Source organism: Eschscholzia californica, unplaced genomic scaffold (genome assembly GCF_041429995.1).
Source record: "Eschscholzia californica isolate CP2 unplaced genomic scaffold, dmEscCali1.0.p SCAF_1, whole genome shotgun sequence".
Classification (NCBI taxonomy): domain Eukaryota; kingdom Viridiplantae; phylum Streptophyta; class Magnoliopsida; order Ranunculales; family Papaveraceae; genus Eschscholzia; species Eschscholzia californica.
Window position 1 is genome coordinate 54074310 of NW_028238198.1, and position 24333 is coordinate 54098642.

The 24333-nt window shown below is 39.3% G+C and overlaps 2 protein-coding genes across 2 annotated transcripts in view; one reads left to right on the plus strand and one right to left on the minus strand.

The window, feature by feature from the left end:
• The window catches only part of LOC147567637 (uncharacterized), a 185084-nt gene that overhangs the window by 106556 nt on the left and 54195 nt on the right, over positions 1-24333 (minus strand). The gene's annotated exons all lie outside the window — the stretch shown is intronic.
• On the plus strand, positions 21015-21983 carry LOC147567644 (L10-interacting MYB domain-containing protein-like). The gene is made up of 3 exons (XM_086652584.1): positions 21015-21197; positions 21252-21335; positions 21414-21983. The coding sequence occupies exons 1-3, from the start codon at positions 21015-21017 to the stop codon at positions 21981-21983; spliced, it is 837 nt and encodes a 278-aa protein (XP_086508710.1).

Consider the following 24333-nt stretch of genomic DNA (forward strand, 5'->3'; position numbering starts at 1 on the left):
CTTCTTCAGAAGATCAGTGAGTGGGGCAGCTCTTTTGGAATATCCCTCGATGAACCGCCGGTAATAGTTAACAAGCCCCAGGAAGGACCTTAGTTGGGTCACTTTGGTTGGCTCCTCCCAACCTTGAATGGCTTGTATTTTCTTCTCATCCATCCATATTTTCCCTTCTCCTATCCAATGACCAAGGAAGGCAACCTTGGTGGAAGCAAAGGAACATTTCTCTTTTTTGACATAGAGAGAGTTCTCCCTTAGTACTTGAAAGACAATTCGTAGGTGTTTAAGGTGCTCCTCCATGGTATGACTATATATTACTATATCATCAAGGTAAACAACTACGAATTTGTCTAAGTAAGGATGGAATACCTTGTTCATGAGGGTGCAGAATGTGGCAGGAGCATTTGTTAAACCAAAGGGCATAACTAGAAATTCATAAGCTCCATACCTGGTGACACAAGTGGTCTTGGGCTCATCTCCTTCGGCTATTCGTACCTGATAGTAGCCTGACCTCAAGTCTAGCTTTGAGAAGATCCTTGCACCACCTAATTGATCAAACAAGTCTTCCACCCGAGGGATAGGGTATTTGTTCTTTACTGTCACCTTGTTCAGTGCTCGGTAGTCGATGCATAGACGTAGACTCCCATCGTGTTTCTTCTGAAAGAGCACTGGCGCCCCATAAGGTGATTTGGAAGGTTGGATGAATCCTGCATCAAGTAGCTCCCTGAGTTGCTTCCTCAGCTCTGCCAACTCAGGAGGTGCCATCCTGTAAGGGGCCAAGGCAGGCGGCTTGGACCCCGGCTCCAACTCGATCTCATGGTCCACCTCTCTCCTTGGTGGAAGCTTCTTTGGCAGCTCATCTGGCATAATGTCCTTGTACTCCTCAAGGACAGCTTGAACTTCAATAGGGACTGGTCCTTCTGCCCCATCAGGTTCTTCTTTAAGTGTGGCAAGGAAGGTCTCTTCTCCTTTGGCAAGTCCCCTGCTAAGCTGTATAGCTGAAAGAGATCCTCCCTTTGCCTTTGCCCGAACGGCAGGTACCATACATGGAGACTTCTCATCATGGATGCTGACAACATTCAAGTAAGGGCTAATGGTTGCTTTGGCATGCTCCATGAAATCCAACCCAAGGACAACCTTGAAGTCATCCATGTCGGCTACCATGAAGTCCACAGTACCACTCCAGGTGCCAATCTTTAGTGGTACGTTCCGTGCTACTCCATGCACGGTCTTAGGAGGCGAGTTCACTGCCTTCATCTTACTCGCGTCTCCCTCATACTTAAGTCCCAATCTTCTAGCCTCATCTGGGACTATGAAATTATCTGTGGCTCCACAATCGGTCATGGCCCTAGTAGCTTTCCCACCAAGTAGGATGTCAACATACATAAGGCTCCTTCCTTTCCTGAGTTTGGTGGGTTGAGTTCCCTTGAGAGCATTGAGACTAATGGAACCCATATGTGGCTCTTCTTGGCTCTCATCAGGTTCGGTCAGTAGAGAATTGAGTTTAGCTCTCATGGGACATTCATAGGACATGTGGTCTCCTGCGCACAGGAAGCATTTCTTTGGACGGGCCGTTGTCTTCCACTTGCCCTTCCAGTCCCTCGGGCCCTTCTGACCTTCCTTAGGGGCATCTCTACGGGTGTCCCTTGGTGATTGCTTGCTTTCTCCCCCACTTTTGCCCTGGTTGCCCTTAGATGGTTTGGTTTTGGCACTTTGGTCAGACCTATACGTATAGTCATCAAGCTTCTCTACAGTACAAAGGGCGGTGGGTAGGTCTTCGACCCCTCTTCTACGTAGCTCGGTTGCAGCCCAGGGTTTGAGACCATGGAGAAAGAAGTAAAGTCGGTCTTCGTCGGTCATGTGGGTTATATCAAGCATAAGGGCATTAAATTGTTTAACATAGTCGGTGATGCTACCTGTATGCTTGAGATTCATCAGCCTATCACGGGCCCGATACTCAACATTCTCCGGGAAGAATTGCGCTTTGAATTCCTTTTTGAAGTCTTCCCAAGAGTCCATCCTGCAAAGTCCCTTCTCGACGTCGCCTGATTTGCGTCGCCACCATGTTAAGGCATCTCCCTTCAGGTACATGGCTGCTGTGCTTACCATGGATTCTGGGTCCTCAAGATAGATAGCCTTGAAGTACTGCTCCATATGCCATATGAAGTTGTCAACCTCTTTGGCATTCCTAGCTCCAGTAAAGCTCTCAGGGTCAGGCACCTTGACCCTTGGTCCTTTCCTAGTTGAGGGTCCTTCACTATTTGCCACAGCTTTCTCTAGTAGAGCAATCCGGGTCTTGAACTCCTCAAACTGGGCATGCATCCTCTCGACCGCAGTGGAAGGTCTGGCTATAGCTGCCATCTCCCTCTTGAGTACCTCCACGGTAGTCTCTACGGACTTCTCAAGATTGGCTATAGCCTCATTCTGACTACCCATCACCTTTTCTACCTCTTCACTGAGGTCAGGAAAGGCTTCTTCAACCTTCACGACACGTCCCAGCAACATGTCAAACTTGGTCTCTAGTTGCTCCAACCTTGCCTCTATGGAAGCGTCCCTTTCTGCAGACTTCTCTCTAGCAGACTTACCACCCTTGGTCTTGGACCTTCCTTCCTTCCTTGGCTCTGGCAGAGTAACGTTCTCCACTTCGCTCGACATAGTTCCGACGTGGCTTTGATACCAACTGTCACGGGGTAAAGTCTTCGCTCCTACTTTAGCACCGTGCGGCACTTGACTTAGCTTCCTCCTAAGTACAAGTCTAAGCCTTAACCTTTCCAAATGCCTAAGTAACCTTGACTAAATAGGCAAAGACCCAAGAAAGATAAGCTTTCAAAGTGTGCACCAATTAAAGAGAACTTTGATCTTTATTACTAAGAACTCTTTGTATACAAGAAGGCTTTTGGGCACGTTTCCCAAGTCACTCAACTCTCACACTATTGCTTTGAATCCTTGCTTGGATGCTTTACAAATGAGGGGGTGATCCCCTATTTATACTAGTTCCTATATACAATGGATGGCTAGGATTTATCCACATGTAACACATCTAATGGTGATGGAAATCTCTAGATTACTTGGGCTCCAAGTATCTCTAGGAAATATCTCTTTGCCATCTCTAGAAAACTCCTTGGGCTGGGCCAAAGAAGGTGCTCCAACTATGTACAATGCAGCCCGGAACATGTGTGCTGTTTGAGCTGCTAAGGAAGCTGCTGTCTGGGCTGTTGTGGTGCTCTCGGGTAGCTACTGTCCGGCCCACTTAGCTGCTGTTTTGTGCTCCAATCATGTGGGCTGTGACAACGAGCTGCTGCTCGGCCGGCCAAAGCTAGGCCAGCCTAGTGTGCTGGCCGGCCTATGCTTTGGCCGGATCCTCCTTCTTCTTGCTCTCTTGTTCTCTCTCTATCAAACCTTAGTGATGAAGAACAAAACCTTAGCCTCCTTTTCTCTCTTGCCTCTTTGTTGTCCAAGCTAAAAGATGATGAATGAGGAAGAAGATGAATAGTGTATTTGACTCAAACCCTAGACTTAGTCAACCTTGACTTTGACTCAAACTTGAGTCCATTGGGTGCCTCCAAAATCTCTTCCTTCTTTCATCTTCTTTGGGCTTGGGTTTTATTCCTTCATATCTAGGCTCTTGGGTTTTAGACTTAGGCTTTAATCTACACTTGGAAATCAAGGGGAGTGCCTTCATAGAATCTTTGTTTTAAGACCGAACCTCGACTTCTTTCTTTCACAACTTCCCCGTCCGAACTCGGAATGGACTTCCGTTTTCACCGTTGGACTCGTCTTTGACTCCTCTTCTCATTTGATTTGTTTGAAGTCTTTTTCTCTCGTTTTGGGTACATGAAATGATAGTGATAATTCGCTCCCTTTATTCCGAATTAAGTTCTTTATTCCAAATATGGTACCTAAACAAGAAAAACACATAAAATGTTATTGATAACACTCGAAAAGGAATAATTAGTCTAAGTTAGGCTCTCCAAATGTGACATTTTCATGTCACATCAGTTAGCTACTCTGGCAATATCTTCATATGAGAATCACCTGCTCAAGTGACTTAGACTCACAAAATTTTACCACAAGTGACAAGACACATGAAAATATGACTTAGACTACGATCGATATCGAATACTTTGTTTCGTCTATTAACTATGCGAAGCGCTTGACAAGACACATGAAAATACGATCAAAACGATAATCGAATTAAATGAACATCAATTCACAATCAAAACATCAAATCATATTAAACATAATCACAAATTCATCACATTTCATCTCATATAATCGATACACTAAAGCTAGCTAAACATGGTGATTGAATAAGAAATAGAAAGAAAATGATGAGAGAATCCCCCTTTTTCGATGTGGTTCGAGGCTAAGATCGTCGGAAAATATGAGTAGTTTAAGTGCAGCCGATCTCCCCTTAGCAAATTTTTGGGTTCCCCATAGCGACCATCATCATCTTCTCTATCTCAAAAACATCCACCATTAGAGCTAACCCTAGCTTTCTCTCTCTAGCAATCTTCAACCCAAACCAAAATCAAACAACATGGGAAGCTAGACAAAGTGATGGGGAGTAAAAGCTCTAAAGTTTCCGGCCAAGAAGGTGGCCGGAACCCTAGAAATTTCCGGCCAAAGAAGGTGACTAAATCCGGCCAAAAACCATGAAATCCGTCCAAAATAGCAACAATCCCGGCCATAACACCCTGTCCCTAGCCGTCCCGTGCACTACCCGTGCTGTCCCATGCGTCTAGAAGCTACCCGAGCACTAGGCGAGTGTTGGTCGTGCTTTGAAGCACTCCCGAGCTGCTCCAAAACAGCTCGGGTTGTTGCTGTTCTGCGGGGGTAAGTTGTTGTTGCTGCCGGTCTGCTGCTGCCGTGAAGGCGTCCCGTGCCAGCAACCGTGTTCCTGTACACGTCCTTGTTGCTGGAGCTGCTACCCGAGCATCTTCCATGGCCGTCTCACCCGAGCTCTTGTAGTGCCGACCTTGCTTGGTCGGCCAAGCTAAGGCCGGCTACTCCTACCTCCTTCTTCTCTCTTTTCCTTTCTTCCACTCAAACCCTAAAAGCTTAGGGCTCAAGAACACTAAAGTCCTAGTCTCCCTTCTCTCTCTTGCTTGGTTGTTGATACATGAATGAATAAGAAGATGAATAGTGACCTCACTTCATTCAAACCCTAGACTTAGTTAACTTGACTAAGTCTTCAGACTACTTTGACTTGGGCCCAAAAGTGGGTGCTCATAAAATCTCTACACCTTCCTTCTTCTTTGGGTATTCTTAAACTTGGGCTTAGATGTTGGACTTTGAATTAAAGACCAATGAGGTGCCTTAATCTAGCCTCTATATCTTCAAATTCTCACAAAGGACTAGAATACCCTCGGACTTCTTTCTTCCACATCTTCCCCGTCCGAACTCCGAATTGAATACCGTTTTCACCGTCGGACTCGTCATTGTCTATACTTGTCATTTGATTTTCTTGAAGTCTTTTTCTCTCATTTTCGGCACATGAAATGATAGTGATAATTCGCTCCTTTTATTCCGAATCACACGCTTACTCCAAAATAAGTACCTAACATGAAAAACACATAAAATATTATTGATAACACTCAAAAAAGACTAATTAGTCTAAGTTACGCTCTCCAAATGTGACATTTTCGTGTCACATCAGTTCCTTTCATACGTAGATAATCCAAGATGTCGTGGCCCAATTGCCTAGTAGTAAACGTTATGGGTCTACTTTCTTGCATCAAAACTGCTCCAGTTCCAACCCCACTCGCATCAGTCTCAAGTATGAACACTTTGCAAAATTTTGATAGTGCTAATACCGGCATAGTCGCCATAGTTATTTTTAAGTTGTTGAAGGATTCAATTGCTTCCATGGTACATTTGAAACTATTCTTCCTAAGAAGTTGAATAAACGGAAAAGCTAATTTACCATAATTAGACACAAATTTTCTATAACACCTGGTTAGACGTAAAAAGCCTCATAATGCTTTAGTGATTTAGACAGTGGACAGTCTATGATGCTCTGGATCTTGCCTGGATCCACTTCTACACCCTTAGATGTGATGACATGCCATAAATATTCAACTCGCTTGGTACCAAAAGAACACTTACTCAATTTGACCTTGAGTTGGTCTTTTTCTAGTATCTGAAATACCTCTCTAAGATGTTCAAGATGTAAATTCCAATCTGAGCCATAAACCAGTATATCATCAAGGAAAACAAACACAAATTATCGTACCTACCATCTGAATACATCATTCATGAGATGCTGAAAGGTAGATAGTGCATTGGTCAACCCGAAGGGCATGACAAGAAACTCATAATGATCACCATGCGTCTGTAATGCAGTTTTAAGTAATCCTCATGCTGGATCCTGATCTGATGGTAACCAGACCTTAAGTCTACTTTCGAGAAATACAAAACCCCTTGAAGTTCCTCTAATAGTTCATCTATGACTGGTATAGGAAATTTATCTTTTACTGTAAATTGGTTTAGTGCTCTATTGTGTAGTTTACGCACAACAAAGTAATACCTTCCTTACTTTAATGAAGTCTAGTGATAGTAGTAAGCAAGGGTCATCCCACATAGAATTGTTATCTGATTATAATGCTTATCAATGTTACAAATAAAAGAAATTTTGGTTTTTGGATTGAGATTCTAATTGTAAAACTAACTTAACACGTGATTACTAAATAGTAAAGAGAAACAAGTCAGGGCTCCTTTTCACTCTAAACAATCATTCACTCCTTAACACAAATATTTGGGATTAAGTTTCACAAAGCATAGATGAAGATGTTCATATAATTGTTCATGGCATTGAGTCAAAAAAGTACAATTCTTTCATAATTGATGCACCATGTATGACATTTACAATGAAGCACGTATCCCTAATTGGAAGTCAGTATGGTATTTACTCAATTTAACAATGAGGAATCCATTAATCACAATGAGAACGAACTTCACATATTTCTTAAGATATGATATTTTTCTTAAGCAAACAAGTATCAAACTTCACATGTATAGATCTTATCATACACATTTGTTGCTTTTAAGTTGTAGTCAATATGGCACTTTCTCTAAAACCTGGAACTGATAAGCTTAAACTCATATTTCTACGGTGATCATTCACAAAAATAAAGATTATAAACCAGAATTTAAAGTAGTGAATTTGACATCATTTAACAATATGAGACTCAAACAAAATATAGATTAAGAAAGTGAAGTCTTGTTTAAGGCTTAAAGAAAATCCCAACTCAAATGAAATTAGCTACTCATGTTTGAAAATAAATCAGGAAAATGATAGAAAAATACTAGAATTCCAAATGGAAATCAGACTTTGAAACTTCTATTCCCTTTCTCTTGCTTCCTCCTCATCTTTGCAAAGATGCTCCATTTATAGCCTTAGTATCAATTGTTATTAACACTTCATTAATTCATCCTAATAACTTTTGTAACGACAAACTATTAAGTTCACAATTTAATCCAACACTTAATGTCTTCAAGATAACTTTTGTAACCTCTTTTGTAGTTATTGTCATCAATTAAACCTTATAATGAATTCAGTCATAATGTTCACACTCAATGAATCTGGACCAATTATTGCACCAGCTTAACTTTGCCTCATAAGCGTCTTTGGTATGTCATTTTGCCTTCATTTTAATGTTATTAACTTAATTAGCCAAATTGACCACACCAACACCCAAAAGGTTTAGTTACAAACCATTTGATGTTTGTGAAGGATATAATCCCTAAGTCTGAAGGAATAGTATCCTTCCGAATGAGTGTCCTTCGACCAAGGTTGCAATGCGTACAATTTGGCGAATAGAATCTTAATGACCTTACTCGGAAGATCATTAGTCCGGTCCAATTAGGGGTCGTAATGCTTAGCTAGAAGCCAACTACGATCGTCGAATCAAGGAGTTGATTCGCGGCTAACATAGACCGGATCCTATAAGGGTTACACATCAGAGTAATGATTTGAATGGAGAGAATTGACTAGAAAGATAATGGCAAATAAGTGGATTGGATCCATTATTGGTAAGTCCAGAAAGATTCGGAGAAGTCCGAAGAGATAAACATGTCCGGGCCCAAAAGGGAGGCCCGGAAAGGCTTTAGGTAGGCCGGCCATGTGATGGCCGACCTAGGCAATAGGGCCGGCCATGTGATGGCCGGCTAGGCCCTAAGTGGGCCGGCCAAGGAAGCCCAAAAAGGGCTATGTTGGCCGGCCACTTTAAGTGACCCAAAGGAGGGTATTTTGGGTGTTGCCTTATAATTAGGTTTTAGGAATCCTAGTGTGAGTCTAATACCTCTTCTAGGGATTTCTATATGTACCTAATTATACAACCTAAAGAAAGAGACAATTTTCAAGGAGTTGAAAGGGAGCTTCTCTGAGAACCTGAAAGAGTTTCAGAATATACATCTCAGAGAGAGAGAGAGAAAAGGAGTTTTCTCAAGTATCTAGTCAAGAAGAAGGAGTTCTTCATCTCAACCTTCAAAAAGGTCCTAGCTGACTGAAAGGAGGGAGTTCAAGTTATTATTCGGTGTCTTAAGTAGAGGAGCTACACTTGGAGCTCTTATCTTCCGAATACTGGTCGGGATATAGTTCGTGGGAAAGCGATTAAGAGGTAATCATCTTTCCAATCTAGTTCATTGGTATGTTCATCTCTAGATCCTGGAAACTAGTGTTAAACATAGAGATGTTTGAGATTCCGCTACCAACACTAGACAATTAGGTGTATGAGATACCCTAGTATAATCCCCTTCAGTGGCATCACGAGCCGTTTGCATGAACTATCTTTGACTAGACGAATTAGATTCATACTTGAATAACTAGATACTAGTGTTTATGATGTTTGAATAGAGATTCAAGCATAGTTTGATGAGATCAAATTAGGGTTTTGAATGAGATTCTTGACCTAGAAACACTAAAAACATAGTTTTATGAAAAGAGTTTTTATAAACAAGCTTTAGGGTATAAGAATTTTGATAAAAATCATCAAAACCATGAAGATTGGTTGATGAATTTGTCAAAAACAGTACCTAACAGCAGCTGGAACAAAGAAAAACAAAAAGAAAATCAGTTGGAACGGTTGGATTTCCAAAAAGTTAGGAAACCCAGCTGGCCGGACCAACACGTCTCGGACAGATAGTCCGAGACAGACAGGGACACGGACTGGAAATCCCAGTCCGTGAAGGACCGGGATGAAGGAGTTGAAGGAGATGTCCTTCGACCAAGGTGACAATGCGAACAATTTGTCGGATAGGATAATTGATGTGGAAGATCATCAAGTCCGATTGATTTAGGGATCGTAGAGTTGTAGCTAGAGACCAACTACGATCGTCGAATTACGAAGTAATTCGCGGCTAACTTCGATCGGATCCTACAACGGGTTACACATAAGAGTGACAAATTGATCTAGGATATGACTAGTGGGAGTGAGATATAATCATGGGAGTGTCCCATAAACATATCTCATAGGCCTAAAAAGGAATTAGGCAAAGATAGTACAAAAAGGCCAAAAATAGGGTTTTTGGGCCTAGACCGGTTCGGGTACTTCTAGGACTCGGATTGGGCTGAATTTTGGAGAGTTAGTTGCCGATATAATAAAAATTATATCTGACAATTTTCGTGGTGTTTGGACACCTCCTCCTTAGGTAATTGAGAAAATATCAATAGTTGCTATTTTCGACTATTTCCCTAAATCTTATTCTAAAGGGTGTTTTAGGAAACCTAAAAGAAGGTGGATTCTTATTAGGGTTCTATATAAACACTCTTAGGGAAGAGAATAAGGTGTGGAATTTCTCTCTAAGCTTTCTTACTCTACCACATCAAGTAGAGAGGAGAAAGTGAGCTAATTCCCATTACTATCTATCTAGTCAAAGAAGAAGGTGTTCTTCTTTCCAACCACCATTGGTGTGCTAGCAATACAACAAGGTGGAGATCAAGTTGATTGCTCTTGTCCCAAGTAGAGGAGCTTCACTTGAAGCTCTTGGTCTTCTTTAATCAATTCAACTAGTTCGAGGGAAAAAGCAATTAAGGTAATCTACTATCTCCATTAGTTTAATTACTAGTTTTGCATGATGATCTTAGGGATACTAGTGTTAGACATTAGATGTCATTATCCGCTATAAACACTAGTATAAGGGTATAATTCCCTACACGGGAATCCTAGTCCGAGCTGGACTAGGAGTCCTAGACTCTCGGGTCTCGGACATCCCAGAGCGTCTTGGACGCGTCTGGGATATCCCAGTCCGAGACGGAATAGGATTCCGAGACAGGAGCGTCTTGGACATCCCTGACGCGGCTTGGACGCGCTCGAGGGAACCTATTAAAGTCTCGGTCTAGGACCGAGACACTGGACAGGTGTCCGGACGCATTCAGAATGTGTCTGGAGCGACCAGACGCATCTTAGATGCGACTAGAAGCTTCCAGACTCGACTGGGATGCGATCGGAGCATCAAGAAGCGTCTAGGACGCATCGGGACGCGTCCAGAAGGCATCCGAGGGAGGATGGCCTTGCCGTCTGTGCACAGAAGCGTCCGGGATGCGACTGTGGAGCACGAGTGCATCTCGGACCGAACATCCGAGATGGCACATGTGCTGTCCCAGGCCAAGACACGTACGGGACGCGTCTGGAAGTTCCAACACCTCTCGGATTGAGTACCCGAGAGGGATGAAAGGTGACCCGATGGTCTGGACGCGTCTGGGACGTGACCAGGACGCATCCTAGACATCTCACCCGAGATGTCTATGGTCTGTCCTAGGACAGAAGCGTCTAGCTAGGCTAGGACGCGTCTGCCCGAGAGACTGAGCACGATAGGAAGGTGCTGTCTCATGGTCCGGACCTTGACCAGGTTAAGTCAAGGGTTGACCAGAGGCCAGTCAAGGGACTTTGACCAGGGTTGACTTAGGTCTTTTTGAGTATGACTCAAGGGCTTTTAGGCCTCGACCTGAAAGGGAGTTTTTCAGGCTTTTTCTCCCGGTTCCGAGCATAGTTTTTCCGACATAGACCCGGATTAGAGAAGAGCCCGAACGGAGTTTTTCCTTATATTGGTTTAGGAAACAATTAAGGAAGAAACATAATGTGCTTCTAGTTTAAAGTATTGTGAATATGAAACTTTAGAGCCCATTAGACATAGAGATGTCACAAATTCTCACAGATAGCTATACGAGACATAGCAAAACCTAGAAACAAATCTAGGATACATACTTTGTTTATTATGATTGTCATATTATTGTATGTATGGATGTATGTGATTGCATAGAATAGTATACCTTTAGATAAGATTATCGTTTCTTGTTCTAAGCGCAAGGAGTTGTGCCCGCATAATACTTAGAGTATAGGGTCTTAGAATCTATTGACGAACTGAATGATGAGATCATGGTTCAAGTGGGAGTAGTCAATAGAGGTTCTTGGATATGAATCCAAACGAACCACAGGCGAACAAGAAATAAACTTAAAAGATGAGATCTTTTAAGGGGTAATACTGAGATTTAACAAATCATTACGCAAACCCACATAAACTTTTACGTAATAAATCATGAATGGTTATACAAGAGTTCACAGTAACGCAACTTGATAAATTACGTAATAAGTCCCAAAAAGAATTTTGAGTAAAGCCTACCTAGATTAAGACACCTGTTGAGCCCTTGTTCATCGATGGTGGGTCATGGCAAAGCAGGGTGCCATCTTTTACCTCGGGACAATACGGGTAGATTTATGAAGAGGTCTACATGTCTAAATGGTTATTCTCAACGAATCAGCAAAAGGGTTTTGGATTTCGAGGCTAAAGGACGATTTAATGTCTAAATCGTTAACCAAGAGTCATAGGAGTATGATCAGTAAGGAGTTACTCAAACAGGACGACGAATTAAGGGCAGTGCCAAAGTACGCTTAATTTCGAAGGAATGGGATCTTGGAATTATATTATTCTAAGGGGACGACAAAAATAGAATAATATAGGCAAATTGAGAAAATTGCCAGGATAACAAGTTTAATCACTTTCGCATTTCTTACATGTAGTTTAATTATGACAAAGAACATCTTCAACCTCTATACCATACTTGAGAAATTGAACGATACCAACTTCGTTCAATGGGAGAGGAACCTGAGAAAGGTTCTAGGAGAAAGCGCAGAAGTATTGGACATTTCGATCCCCGTGCTTTCAGAAACCTCTTCTGATGAAGAACGTAAGCAAGTAGACGATATTTGAAGGAAGTCAGCGCCAGTAACCGGTTTAATGCTAATGGCCATGGAAAGAAAATATATAGATATGTTCATTGACATGGAAGCATACACCATCATTCGACGACTAAGAGAAGTGTTTGGAACACAATGTCGAATGGAGAGATTTAGAATCACAATGGTGACACTGGGAATGCGACTGGAGAAAGGGAAATCCGTTTGTTATCATGTTTTGGAGATGATTGATCACTTCAAAAACATGGAATGGATGGGGTCTCCCATGCCAGTCGACATGGCGGTTGACATCATCCTGAATTCATTAGATGAAAGGTTTCAGGATGTAGTAACGAACTTTGAAGATAAGTTTGGCCGAGTTTCCTTCGGAAGTCTGCTAGCGATTCTGGAAGTTGCTGAAAGTAGGTTCAGCATCCCTGAAACTCTAGAAGAAATTCTGAGTGTTCAGGAGACTATAAATACGGGAACGGAAGACGTTAGGAGAAGGAAGCCATCTGGCAAGAGAATGGGCAAGAAAGCACCGAAACCCAAAACTATCCTTCCTAACAAGAGATGTCTTGTGTACGGTAGTACATCTCATATTCGATTAAGAGATTGCCCGCGATTTTTGGAAGAATTAAACGACGGAACTGGGAGTTCCTGTCAAGGTAAAAATTATTAAAAGTTATTCAATTAAATACAAATTCCTCAAGGTATGTGATACCTAAAAGACTCTTATCATTATGAATGACAAGATCAAGGGGGAGCTGAGTATTTATCGAAGAGGAGATGAACCTGTCAAAAGCTAAGAAGGCAAGAGTTGCTGGAAAAGCTCAAGAAGGATCATAGACTCGATAGGCAATACTTTAAGGTAGTTTTAGTATTTTTTTTTCTTTTCAGAACATTGACTCTGTAATGAGATTATGGGAGTGAATAAAATATGAGATGTTTTATGATGTTCTTAAAAGAGCCTATTTAACTTTTAAGTAATTATACCGAATGATCCGACTTAGTCATTCTAATCTTGTAAGAATACAAGAGTTCAGTTAATCGTAGAAACTAATGTTAGACATAAAAGTCTACGATTAATGTGAGTAGAATGGACGTAAGACTTGATTTTGGAGAAGTTTTGGAAACAAATCCTAAATCGAGATGTGGGTCTGGGTGACTAAAGAATATGATGAGATCATAAGTTCAATAGTCATCGCTCTTCCGAAAACACAAAAGTCTAATACGTATCTGCCAACCCACTAAAAACCTAGAAAAGCTATAGTGAATAATTGAGTCCATATGAATATGGATATTCTTTTAGAAGGAGTTCTAAAATTTGTCAATTATTCTAATGTCTAAAGCGTGTTAGACATAAGTTCTTCGAAAAGAAGAACGGGGTTTTCTCACAAATCATCGAAACACAATGAGATTGTTGCTCTCGATGGTGTCTTCATTAAAAGGAGGGTCCTTCAAAGAAGACAAGCGGGAGGAAAAATCGAATAGGATTTGATAAAGAGCAACAAAAGGAAGTAAGGAGTTACTTGCCTTAAAACGAAAGGGAGTAAGAGTTACTCGGCTTACGAAACGAGGGATGTCGCCTTGAATGGTTCGAGGGACAATCGCCTAGAAACTTCTTAAGGAGTTAAGAAGGTTGCTCAAAAACCCCAATGAGTCTTGAGAAGATTCAAAAGAACTATAGCAGAAACCACTCTGAAATTGGACCGGAAATCCAAAGAGATAAGAGTAAGAATGGTTAAATCTTGTGCGACAAGAAGGTAAGTGGGAGTGAAACAAGCGAGTTTCATGTCCTGTATGTAGGAGACATACACGAGAGGACAAAAGACGAGGGTAAATTAACCATGGGCATCAAAGTCTATGGAGATAGACCAGAGGATGATAAAGACTCGTTCAAAAGGAGTTTTGAAGAGGTCTGAATAAGAAGATCTCTTGGAGAGAAATTCTACCCAGCTCCCGTGATAAACATGGGAGAGACACTTATGTTTGAAAACATAAGAACGATCATGAGATGATTGTTGTTTACCCGAACATGTGAGAAGTACTTGGAGTACGAAAAGATGTCGTCACCCATACAAGTCAGAAGATTGAAGAAAGTCATAAAAGTAATCTTCCGAAAATAAAGATAGGAATCTTTTAGGAAGGGCTAACAGGTGGAAAAGAGTTTTTCATGCTGGGAGTCATTACTAACTCTACTAGATAAGAAAGTAAAATTAGAACTTGGGAAGTACTAATTTCAGTGGGAGGAACTGATATTATCATAATAGCTTACGAAGAGTTCGAAAGCAAGATAATAACAAAGCGAAGTGAAAAGGAAACTAAACTGCCACCTTAGAACGATCATGAGATGCTCGAATCTAAGGAATTAAAATCAAGGAAGGAGTATCCTAAGATGACTTGTAAAATTGAGAACGTGAAGGAGTTCACGCGGGTGCTCAAATTTTACAGACTCTTGTTATCCGAAATAAACTGGGTTTATTTCGTCATCTAAATTATGGTTTAGAATTTAGACGACAGTCCAAAAGGATGGAGTATTCCAGGTAGGTTTAGTAGATACGTGATCTAATAAAAGAAACCCTACTAAGTGAACATGGAAGCACGCCATCTTACTATCCCTAGTCCAGGTCATTAATTGGACAATAATGACTTAAGAAGACTAGCATGAGTGATTGACAAGATAGCGTTGTTTCTTGGGCTATGGGAATAGGAGTATTCAAAGGTCAACTTCATGGGTGTATAGTTGATACACTGGAAACCCACCGAATGAGAGTACTTCAAGAGTTGAAGTTATAAGATGTCATAACTCTCATTTAAGAAAATTGGAGAGATTCCTCAAAACATGAGTACTCACTCAGTTTATGGAAGGAATGTCGAACTTTGGTACCGTCAAACGCCATCCGTAAAAAGTGGTTATAAAAGCGGGATACTGAGGGAGACAGGATAGACATGAAATTGAGTGGGAGTACAAGAATGGATTATGTTTTCCTGAGTAAAATCAGGATAAAGTATCTCCGGGCCACTTGATGAGAAACAACTGAAAAATGCATGGCCGTGCTCAAACGGATTAAGAGTTAATCGTTTGGATTGGAAGTTGTTCTCGGGATCAAGAGAGTCTGATGAATATGACATATCAGATGAGATACGAAAAAACATGGGAATCGAGCATTGCACTTGTTCTAAGTACAAGTGGGAGACTGAAGGATATAATGCCTAAGTCTGAAGGAATGGTATCCTTCCGAAGGAGTGTCCTTCGACCAAGGTTGCAATGCGTACAATTTGGCGAATAGGATCTTAATGACCTTACTCGGAAGATCATTAGTCCGGTCCAATTAGGGGTCGTAATGCTTAGCTAAAAGCCAGCTACGATCGTCGAATCAAGGAGTTGATTCGCGGCTAACATAGACCGAATCCTACAAGGGTTACACATCAGAGTAATGATTTGAACGGAGAGAATTGACTAGAAGGATAATGGCAAATAAGTGTATTGGATCCATTATTGGTAAGTCTAGAAAGATTCGGAGAAGTCCGAAGAGATAAACATGTCCGGGCCCAAAAGGGAGGTCCGGAAAGGCTTTAGGTAGGTCGGCCATGTGATGGCCGACCTAGGCAATAGGGTCGGCCATGTGATGGCCAGCTAGGCCCTAAGTGGGCCGGCCAAGGAAGCCCAAAAAGGGCTATGTTGGCCGGCCACTTTAAGTGACCCAAAGGAGGGTATTTTGGGTGTTGCCTTATAATTAGGTTTTAGGAATCCTAGTTTGAGTCTAATACCTCTTCTAGGGATTTCTATATATACCTAATTATACAACCTAAAGAAAGAGACAATTTTCAAGGAGTTGAAAGTGAGCTTCTCTGAGAACCTGAAAGAGTTTCAAAATATACATCTCAGAGAGAGAGAGAGAAAAGGAGTTTTCTCAAGTATCTAGTCAAGAAGAAGGAGTTCTTCATCTCAACCTTCAAGAAGGTCCTAGCTGACTGAAAGGAGGGAGTTCAAGTCATTACTCGGTGTCTCAAGTAGAGGAGCTACACTTGGAGCTCTTATCTTCCGAATACTGGTCGGGATTTAGTTCGTGGGAAAGCGATTAAGAGGTAATCATCTTTCCAATCTAGTTCATTGGTATGTTCATGTATAGATCCTGGAAACTAGTGTTAAACATAGAGATGTTTGAGATTCCGCTACCAACACTAGACAAATAGGTGTATGAGATACCCTAGTATAATCCCCTTCAGTTGGCTCCTCCAAATACGCGCTTTTTAGTCAGTTTTCCAAATTTGCTTTAAGTATCTTCACAAACACAAAAGAAAACTAAAAAACAATAAATTGCTTAAGAACATAACAAAGATCAAATATTAGAGTACAAAGATGTGTCATGTTGTATAGTCAATGCACAAATGTTATGTACCATCCTTTTTCTTCACTAATAATTCAGGCGAGGAGAAGGGACTTGGACTCAGGCTAAATTAACCCAGATTGCGGTAGTTTTTTTACTATTTTCTCAATCTCATTCTTTTGACCAAAAGCATACCTATAAGGTCGAACATTGACTGGGGAACTGTTGGGATATAAAGTAATGTGATGATCGTGACTTTTAATGGGTGGCAAACCTGTTGGTGCTGAAAATACCACAACAAATTGTGTAATCAAGAATTGAATTTTCGTATGTATATCGACATTAGCATCATTGTTTTCACTCAAAATTTGGCAAAAAAACTCCCAATGACCCCTTGCTTGAAGAGTTGTTGCATGCCCTGACTGCTAGCGATCTTCACTTTAATTTCTCATACACCTTCCAAACTAAATTGTTTACCTTGTATAGCGTTTCATTGTTAAGTACTTGAAATCCCAGTTATTGGTCGTGTGTAGCCAACTTACTCCCAATACCATATCGCAACCCCCAAGTTTCAGTATATAAATTTTTTTTGTCAAAGCATACTGATTAATCTTTTTGTCTAGGCTAACGCATTGCCCTACACAAGAATTTCTCGATTCGTCTGCTAACTTAATTTCAAACGAGTTGTCAAGTATAGTTTTAACACCTAGCCTCTTACGAATGGAAGTGTCAATAAAATTATGTGTACTACCTGAATCAATTAAAACGGTAACTTGAGCTCATTTAGTTTCACTTTGCACCTTCAAGATTTGTGGTGCAGGGGAACCGTCCAATGCATGCATTGAATCTCCACATGTTCTTCTTCTTATGTTTGCACCTCTTCACAGGGCTGACCCACGTAGGGACATGTGGGGGCACGCGCCCCCACAAGTCCATTGTTAATTTTCATTTGAAGTAGCGGTTCATTTTAATATAAAGAAGTTAAAACATAGATGCTTACAAAACAGATCTTGGCGTAGTGGTTGTGGAGTGCGTACTATGCATGGAAGAGCATGAGTTCGATTCCCTTAGTCATTCCTCATTTTTGTTTTTGGTTTTCTCTGGATAAATTTGTTTTTGCCCCCTAATTTGTAACCGACTACCGTTTGGTCCTTTATTTCTCCCTTTTGACTCCTTATTTTCAAATCAGTTCATTTTGAGTCTTTTTCTCTTTGTATTATTTCTGTATATCTTTGTAAATTTAGTCGATTTTCTCTTTTCTTAACTTCTTTAAAAAAGTAAAATGGGGTGATAATTTTTCAATAAGACTCATTATACCGAAATAAACTTATACATTATTTTGTTCTATAATTCGAATGTTTATAAAACTAGTTATTTTTATCAAGACTATAGTCGATGCAACTTTCAAGATACCAATAGTTGAGTTGGTTGAAAGTGTAGGTATAAGATACATAACTCAATTACTTGAACGTCAATATCGCGACTTTTGGACAATTAGAGCTGTTTTTTGTTATTAAAAGTGCACCCACAACAGAAAATTTATGGATCTGCCACTGCATCTTCATCAACTCCCTCGGTTTCAGTCTTGTTTGCATCATCATTATCTTCTTTTTTCTCAATGAGGAATAAGGTTTGTGTTTTACGTCGATGACCACGATACGAATTCTCATTGGAATTGCAATGTAACTGTTGTTTCCTTTTTACTTCAGCCTCAGCTGACGTGAGTCGGCGAATTACGGGTGCTTCATTATTAACCTGGTTTGATATTGTTGATGATTTTGAGTTCAGTGGGTTTGCATTGATAGGGGTATTTGCTCTTGTCATATTTTTATAACTTTGGCGTCTCGATGAGACGTTTTCATCTTGTAATCGAACTACAGATGTTGCATCATGTAAGTTTACTAAACTAAAGGATTTACCAGTCTAACCTCATCTTTCAATCCACTCAGAAAATAACTCATTAAAACACTATCTGGTAAATCATTCACCATGTTCGAGAGACGCTCAAACTCTTCCTGATATTCAAAGATGGACAATAATTGTGGTAATTTTTCTAGTGAAACCCTGCATCTTCATACGTCATTCTCCCGAAGCGACCTACAACCACTTCGACAAACTCTTCCCATGAATGAACATAGTTACCTCTTTTAGCCCATCGATACCATTGTAATGCTTTTCCATCCAAGTAACTGATTGAAAACTGAATCTTTTGGTCTTGTGCAGAGTTAGAACTCAAAATATTGTTCAACTTAAAAATCCATCCTTCCACAGCTGATCCGTCAAACCGTGTAAAATATAACCTTTCACCTTTAAAACGATCACCTATATGAGATATAATCTCTCTATTTTCGATCAATCGACCAATCTTCTCAATCAATAATGTTTGATTTACCGTCGTCTCAGTCATCTTCTCCGTTAATTCACCTAATTGCTTCTCCTTTCTTGTTTTTTTTTCTTTTCGAGTTTGTACCATAAATGAGATTCTCTAGTGAACATAAAAGAAGTGCTGAAGCGAATGATAGGAGCGTCTGCTCGAGGTCCTTCTGTAGGCCAGCCAAAGATAGACGTAATACGAATAGAAAACTTTTTTAGTAACTTCAAGATTAATATATCTTAACTACTATGAACTCAGACATATATATAGGCGACGACCAGACAATTTAGACTCCAACTAAGACTCTTAATTAGACTTCAACTTGGACTCAATACCTAGAAATATAAAAACTTCTAATATTAAATAACTATAAAAATAAACCAGATTTCAACCATGAACCTAATACTTTAAAATATAGAAACTCCTAATTTTAAATAACTATAAAATATCTTTCTCTATCAGAGATCCTTTATTTGCTTGGTGTGAGGTGCGACCTGCCATTGAATTAGATTTTTGGAGTGAAGTAAACGTTGAATTAAATTGTTGTTGTCGCTCTCTTGAATAATATACTCATAATTTTGCTCTACTGCCCATTTTATTCCAAACATGATTTCTTTCTCATTCTTCACTGGATATCATTTTGAGGGTTGCTACTTTCACCTCAATAAACTTTCCTTGATGGGCATGAACTATCATTCCAATTCCAATGCAATGTTTGACTTCTGTAAATGATGCATCGGTGTTAATCTTACAGTAAGATTATTCTGAAGGAATCTATTTAGAGTCATTATGCTTTTTAGCTTTAGCCTCGCTACAGGGGAGGGGTGGAAAGGCTTTTTGCTGAATCACTTGCGTCGGGTTAATAATCTTATAGCTGAAACAATAGTCACTTCTTACTTTCCAAATAAACCATAATATGGTAAAGAAATGAATATTCATTTTGGTGTAAGTTAAGTTACCGTTTTCATTCCATGATTATCCAACCAGTTAGCCAGGTTATATTTATCGATAATATATTGAAGTTAAACCAAACAGTTTTTGCCAATTGATAGTGAAGTAAGGCGTCCTTTACTGTTTTCACACTAATACAATCACAACAATTATACTGATTACCTATATATTTGTCTTTGCGCTGTCTAACTGGTAATGCTCTTGTTCCAGATAAAACTCCATTTTATGTCATTGATTTGGTTGATTGTTTGTTCTATAATAAGGTGATGATACATGGATCCTACTGAGTACTTACTTGATTTAGGTACCGTTTGGCTAAGCTTAAAAGTAGTAAAAAGTCGTTTTTAGCTTAAATTTAACCACTTGTTGTATCAGGGTACCGTTTGGCAAAATTAACTGGGCGCTTATTTTAAGCCGTATTGGGCTTTTTGTATGGCAAAGCTAAAGCTGCAAATTGTAGCTTCCACTTATAGATTTTTCGGGAAGCAGCACGCCTTTAAAGGCGGAGTGACGATAGGTAGGTTTTTGGTTGTAGTCAAAAAGGTGAGTTGTTCTCTGCCTTCCTTCTCCTCTCTTCATCTCGTTACTTGTGCAGAGGAAGTACTACTTTCTTTGTCTTTAATTAATGTTTTTCTCTCTCACTTGTACATTGGGTATTACTAATTGATTTCTATTTTGTTTTTTTCTCTCTTGCTTTCCATAACAGCATAAAGAACAGAAGGGTGAAAGGTATTATTTTATTCTCTCTCTTGTTTTCTATCTCTCATTAATTAATAGGTGGTGTTGTAGACTAGTAGTACTTTCTTTTCCACCTATTGAAACTTTTTCACTCTCTACGATCTGAACTTTTAATCTCTCTCTCTCACCATTGTTATTTTTTTTGTATGTACTACATTCCTTCTTATTAGATAATATTAAATGCCCATGTTTAATATCACACAACAAATTCCTCTTTTCATTCTTTTCACCAACATTATTTGTTTATGTCTCAAATTAGTTCATTACATTATTTCATTCCATTTAATAAATTTTAATTATTCTATAGTTTGTTTACTATTTGTTGACAATATTTTGGAACAAATTATAATCTCTATTTATTGTTCTTTTTGTTTGTAATTTAATTAGACAAAAATAAATTTGATTTATAAGTTTTAACATTTACCAAAATTTAATTACCAATTGAAGATGGCGGGAACTAGTACTGCTAATAGGGCACACTGGACTACTGAAATTCACAAAGTATTTGTTTACTTGTGTTTAGATCAAGTACAAAAAGGTAACAGACCCGGGACACACTTGAACAGAGAAGGGTATCAAAATCTTTGTGATAAATTTTTCACCAAGACAAAGACGTTATACGATAAAATATAAAATAAAAATCACTGGGATAGCACAAAAGAGTTATGAAAATTATGGAACAAGTTGATTAGCAAGACAGGTTCCGGTTGGGATCCAATAGCTGGTACAATATCTGCTGGAGATGATTTCTGGCGTGATTTTATCAAGGTAAATTATTGTATTAATAATTATTTTAATGATTAATATTTTGTATTCTAATCTAATTTATATTTATCTCGATCGTAGACATATCCAAAGGCTGCACAATTTCGAGACACTGGACTACAATTTGAAAAGGAACTTGACTATCTTTTTGGTGGTACAACTGTTGTTGGTGAAATGGCCTTTACTTCTAATTCTTATGTAATGCCATCATTTCTTCAGAATTTAGAAGTAGAAACCCGGACAAATGCAGATCCCCCTGAAACACGGTCTACGGTTGATACTCAAACGTATGAAACGCAACAACAATCTTCTGATGATGATGTTGTGTTACAAACAAATGAAACTCAACGTGGTACTAAACAATCATTTCAAGGTCAAAAGCGAAGAAGATTGTCTGGAGCCTCTAAGATTAGCAATTCAATGGAAAAATTAGTTGAGGCAGTTGAAAACAGGACTAAGATTACTGAAAAAGTATATACAATTAAAGAATGCATTGAGACGTTAATCGGAATGGAAGATATGATACCAGTGGGAAGTGGATTGTATTTTACAACTGTAGAGAGCTTCATAGATAAAGATGTGAGGGAAGTGTTTATGTCGCTCCAATCTGGAGTTCGATTTGAATGGTTGCAAAGGCGACACTGCAATTAGAAGATATTCTTTATTATTTAATTGACACGCTTTAGATACGCCTTATTATATATTGCTAGAACTCACATTTGATATAGTTTAATATTTATATTTCTGGTTGTTTATTGAAATTATATATTTTCATATTAATATGTTATTTCGTCATCGACAAATAAATGGAGTCAGACGAAGAAGATGTTATTATTCTTGCAGTTGCTAGTATCGCAGAGTATTATAATCAGACATATATAATTAAGAATCCAGTTAGAAAATCTATTTTAAGAGGGCATGCATACGTATTAGAACTCTAACATGAACACCCTCAACTATGTCGTGATTTGTTGCGAATGGATCAACATATATTCATACGATTATATCACACGCTTAGAGAACAAGGATTTTTGAAGAGCACAAGACATGTGGCCATTGAAGAGCAACTGGCAATATTTCTCATGACTATTGGGCATAACGAGAGAAATTCAATTATGTGCGGTCATTTTCAACACTCTGGAGAAACTATCAGTCGTCATTTCAATTTTGTTTTAAAAGCAATGACTAAATATGCAACTTTGATCATAAAACCTCCTTCACTTGATGGCGCCCCCTCATATTCGTCATAATTCAATGTATTGGCAATTTTTCAAGGTAATAACATTATTTAATTACTCTTATGTAAAATAGTTTATAATAAATATTATCTGAAATTTAAATTACTCATTTATTGTAGGATTGCATTGGAGCAATTGATGAGGCACACATAAGTGCCCACATCCCTTTGGAAAAACAAGTACCTTTTAGAGGGAGAAAAGGTCAACGCACACAAAATGTGATGGCAGTATGTTCTTTTGACATGAAATTTACTTTCGTAATGGCAGGATGGGAGGGGACATATAATGATTGTAAAATTTTGTTAGAAAAAATTAATAACTGATGGGTCATGAAAATGTCCCATCGGAGTCGTTTAAATTAGCCGAGTAAGTCTGTTTTGGGTCTTTATTGTAATAAAATGGTTAGTTTTCTTGATTAGGTGTCTTTTGCAGAGGTAGGTATGAAAACGGTTAGAAACGAATATAAAGGGTATTTTGGTCATTTGGAGTCAAGGGCGTTTTGGTATTTTGGCTAAGGAGAGTACATGGGTGAAAAGTATAGTCCAAGACGAGCCCGTAGGAGAAAACGAAAGTCAAATCAGAGTCCGTACGAGGGAATTATGTGAAGTCAACATTTGGTCAGCATTCGGTACAATGTCGGGCACGATTCTGGCCAGCGGTATACCTAGAGACACGTGTCGAGAGGCGGAGGCCGTCACATCCAATTCCCGTATCCCAGCCAAGCATCTAAATGCCCCTAAAGAGCATGATTCAGTGAAGCGCGTTGCAACTTGCTTCTGTGGTCCCAATCCTACGTTCTAATCTTGGTCGTTACCTTCCGTGTTTTCCAGATCAGACGACTTGTGAGATTCTGTCCCAATCTTATGTTACCGTGTTTCCTGTATTTGCTTAGTTAGATGCTCCCTGCACGCGTGGCGCAATCTGGGCCTTACCCTTCCGTGCATCTTCATCCAACGGATGCTGGGTTGTTGCCGTACGTTATTGCACTAGCCGTGAAGTATGTTAGCATCCGAAATCCTTTACAAAACCCTAGCCGCCAACCAGACTTGTACATTTTAGGTTTTTGTGCTCTTGTAACCCTAGAAATTCCTAAAATGACCCTTACTTTCGCCCTGTTTTACCATTAAGCCCAACTAAAACTCTAACTCTATATAAAGACCCTTATACTACCAACCAAAGCCTCTCTTCTTAGCCCATCTCTCCCCCTTCTTGTTGTAGTAAAACCCTAAAACCATTTCTTTCTCCTTTCTCTGGCCTCCATCACTTCTTCTACCCAATTTCTTTCTCTTCTAATTTCTAGATCTACTTTCTAATTTTATCCCATCTTCTTCCTTCATTTCTTTTCTACAACTAATTCCTTTCTAATTTCTTTTCTAAGCTTTTCTACTTCCACCTACTCTCAAAGTGCTATTATTTGGATTTGAAGCATAATTTTGATCATACTTGGGAACCATTGGAGCAAGGAATTGGGTGATTTCTTTTCTTTTTCTCATTAATTTCCATGTATTTTATTTTATCAATGTATGTGTCTCTAAATTCAATGAGTAGCTAATCTTGTATCTAGGGTTGTAGAGGAAACTCATACTTGGGATTATTTTGAGATATGTTATTGATTAATAAATCCTTCTATTGAGCTTCAATGTCTATTAATTGTTGTTTCATATAGATTTTATAATCTTGTCATTGTTCATGTTTCATAATTAGATATTTCATGTTTTTGTTAAGTTATTAGATGGGATATGCTTTTTAGATGATGAATGATT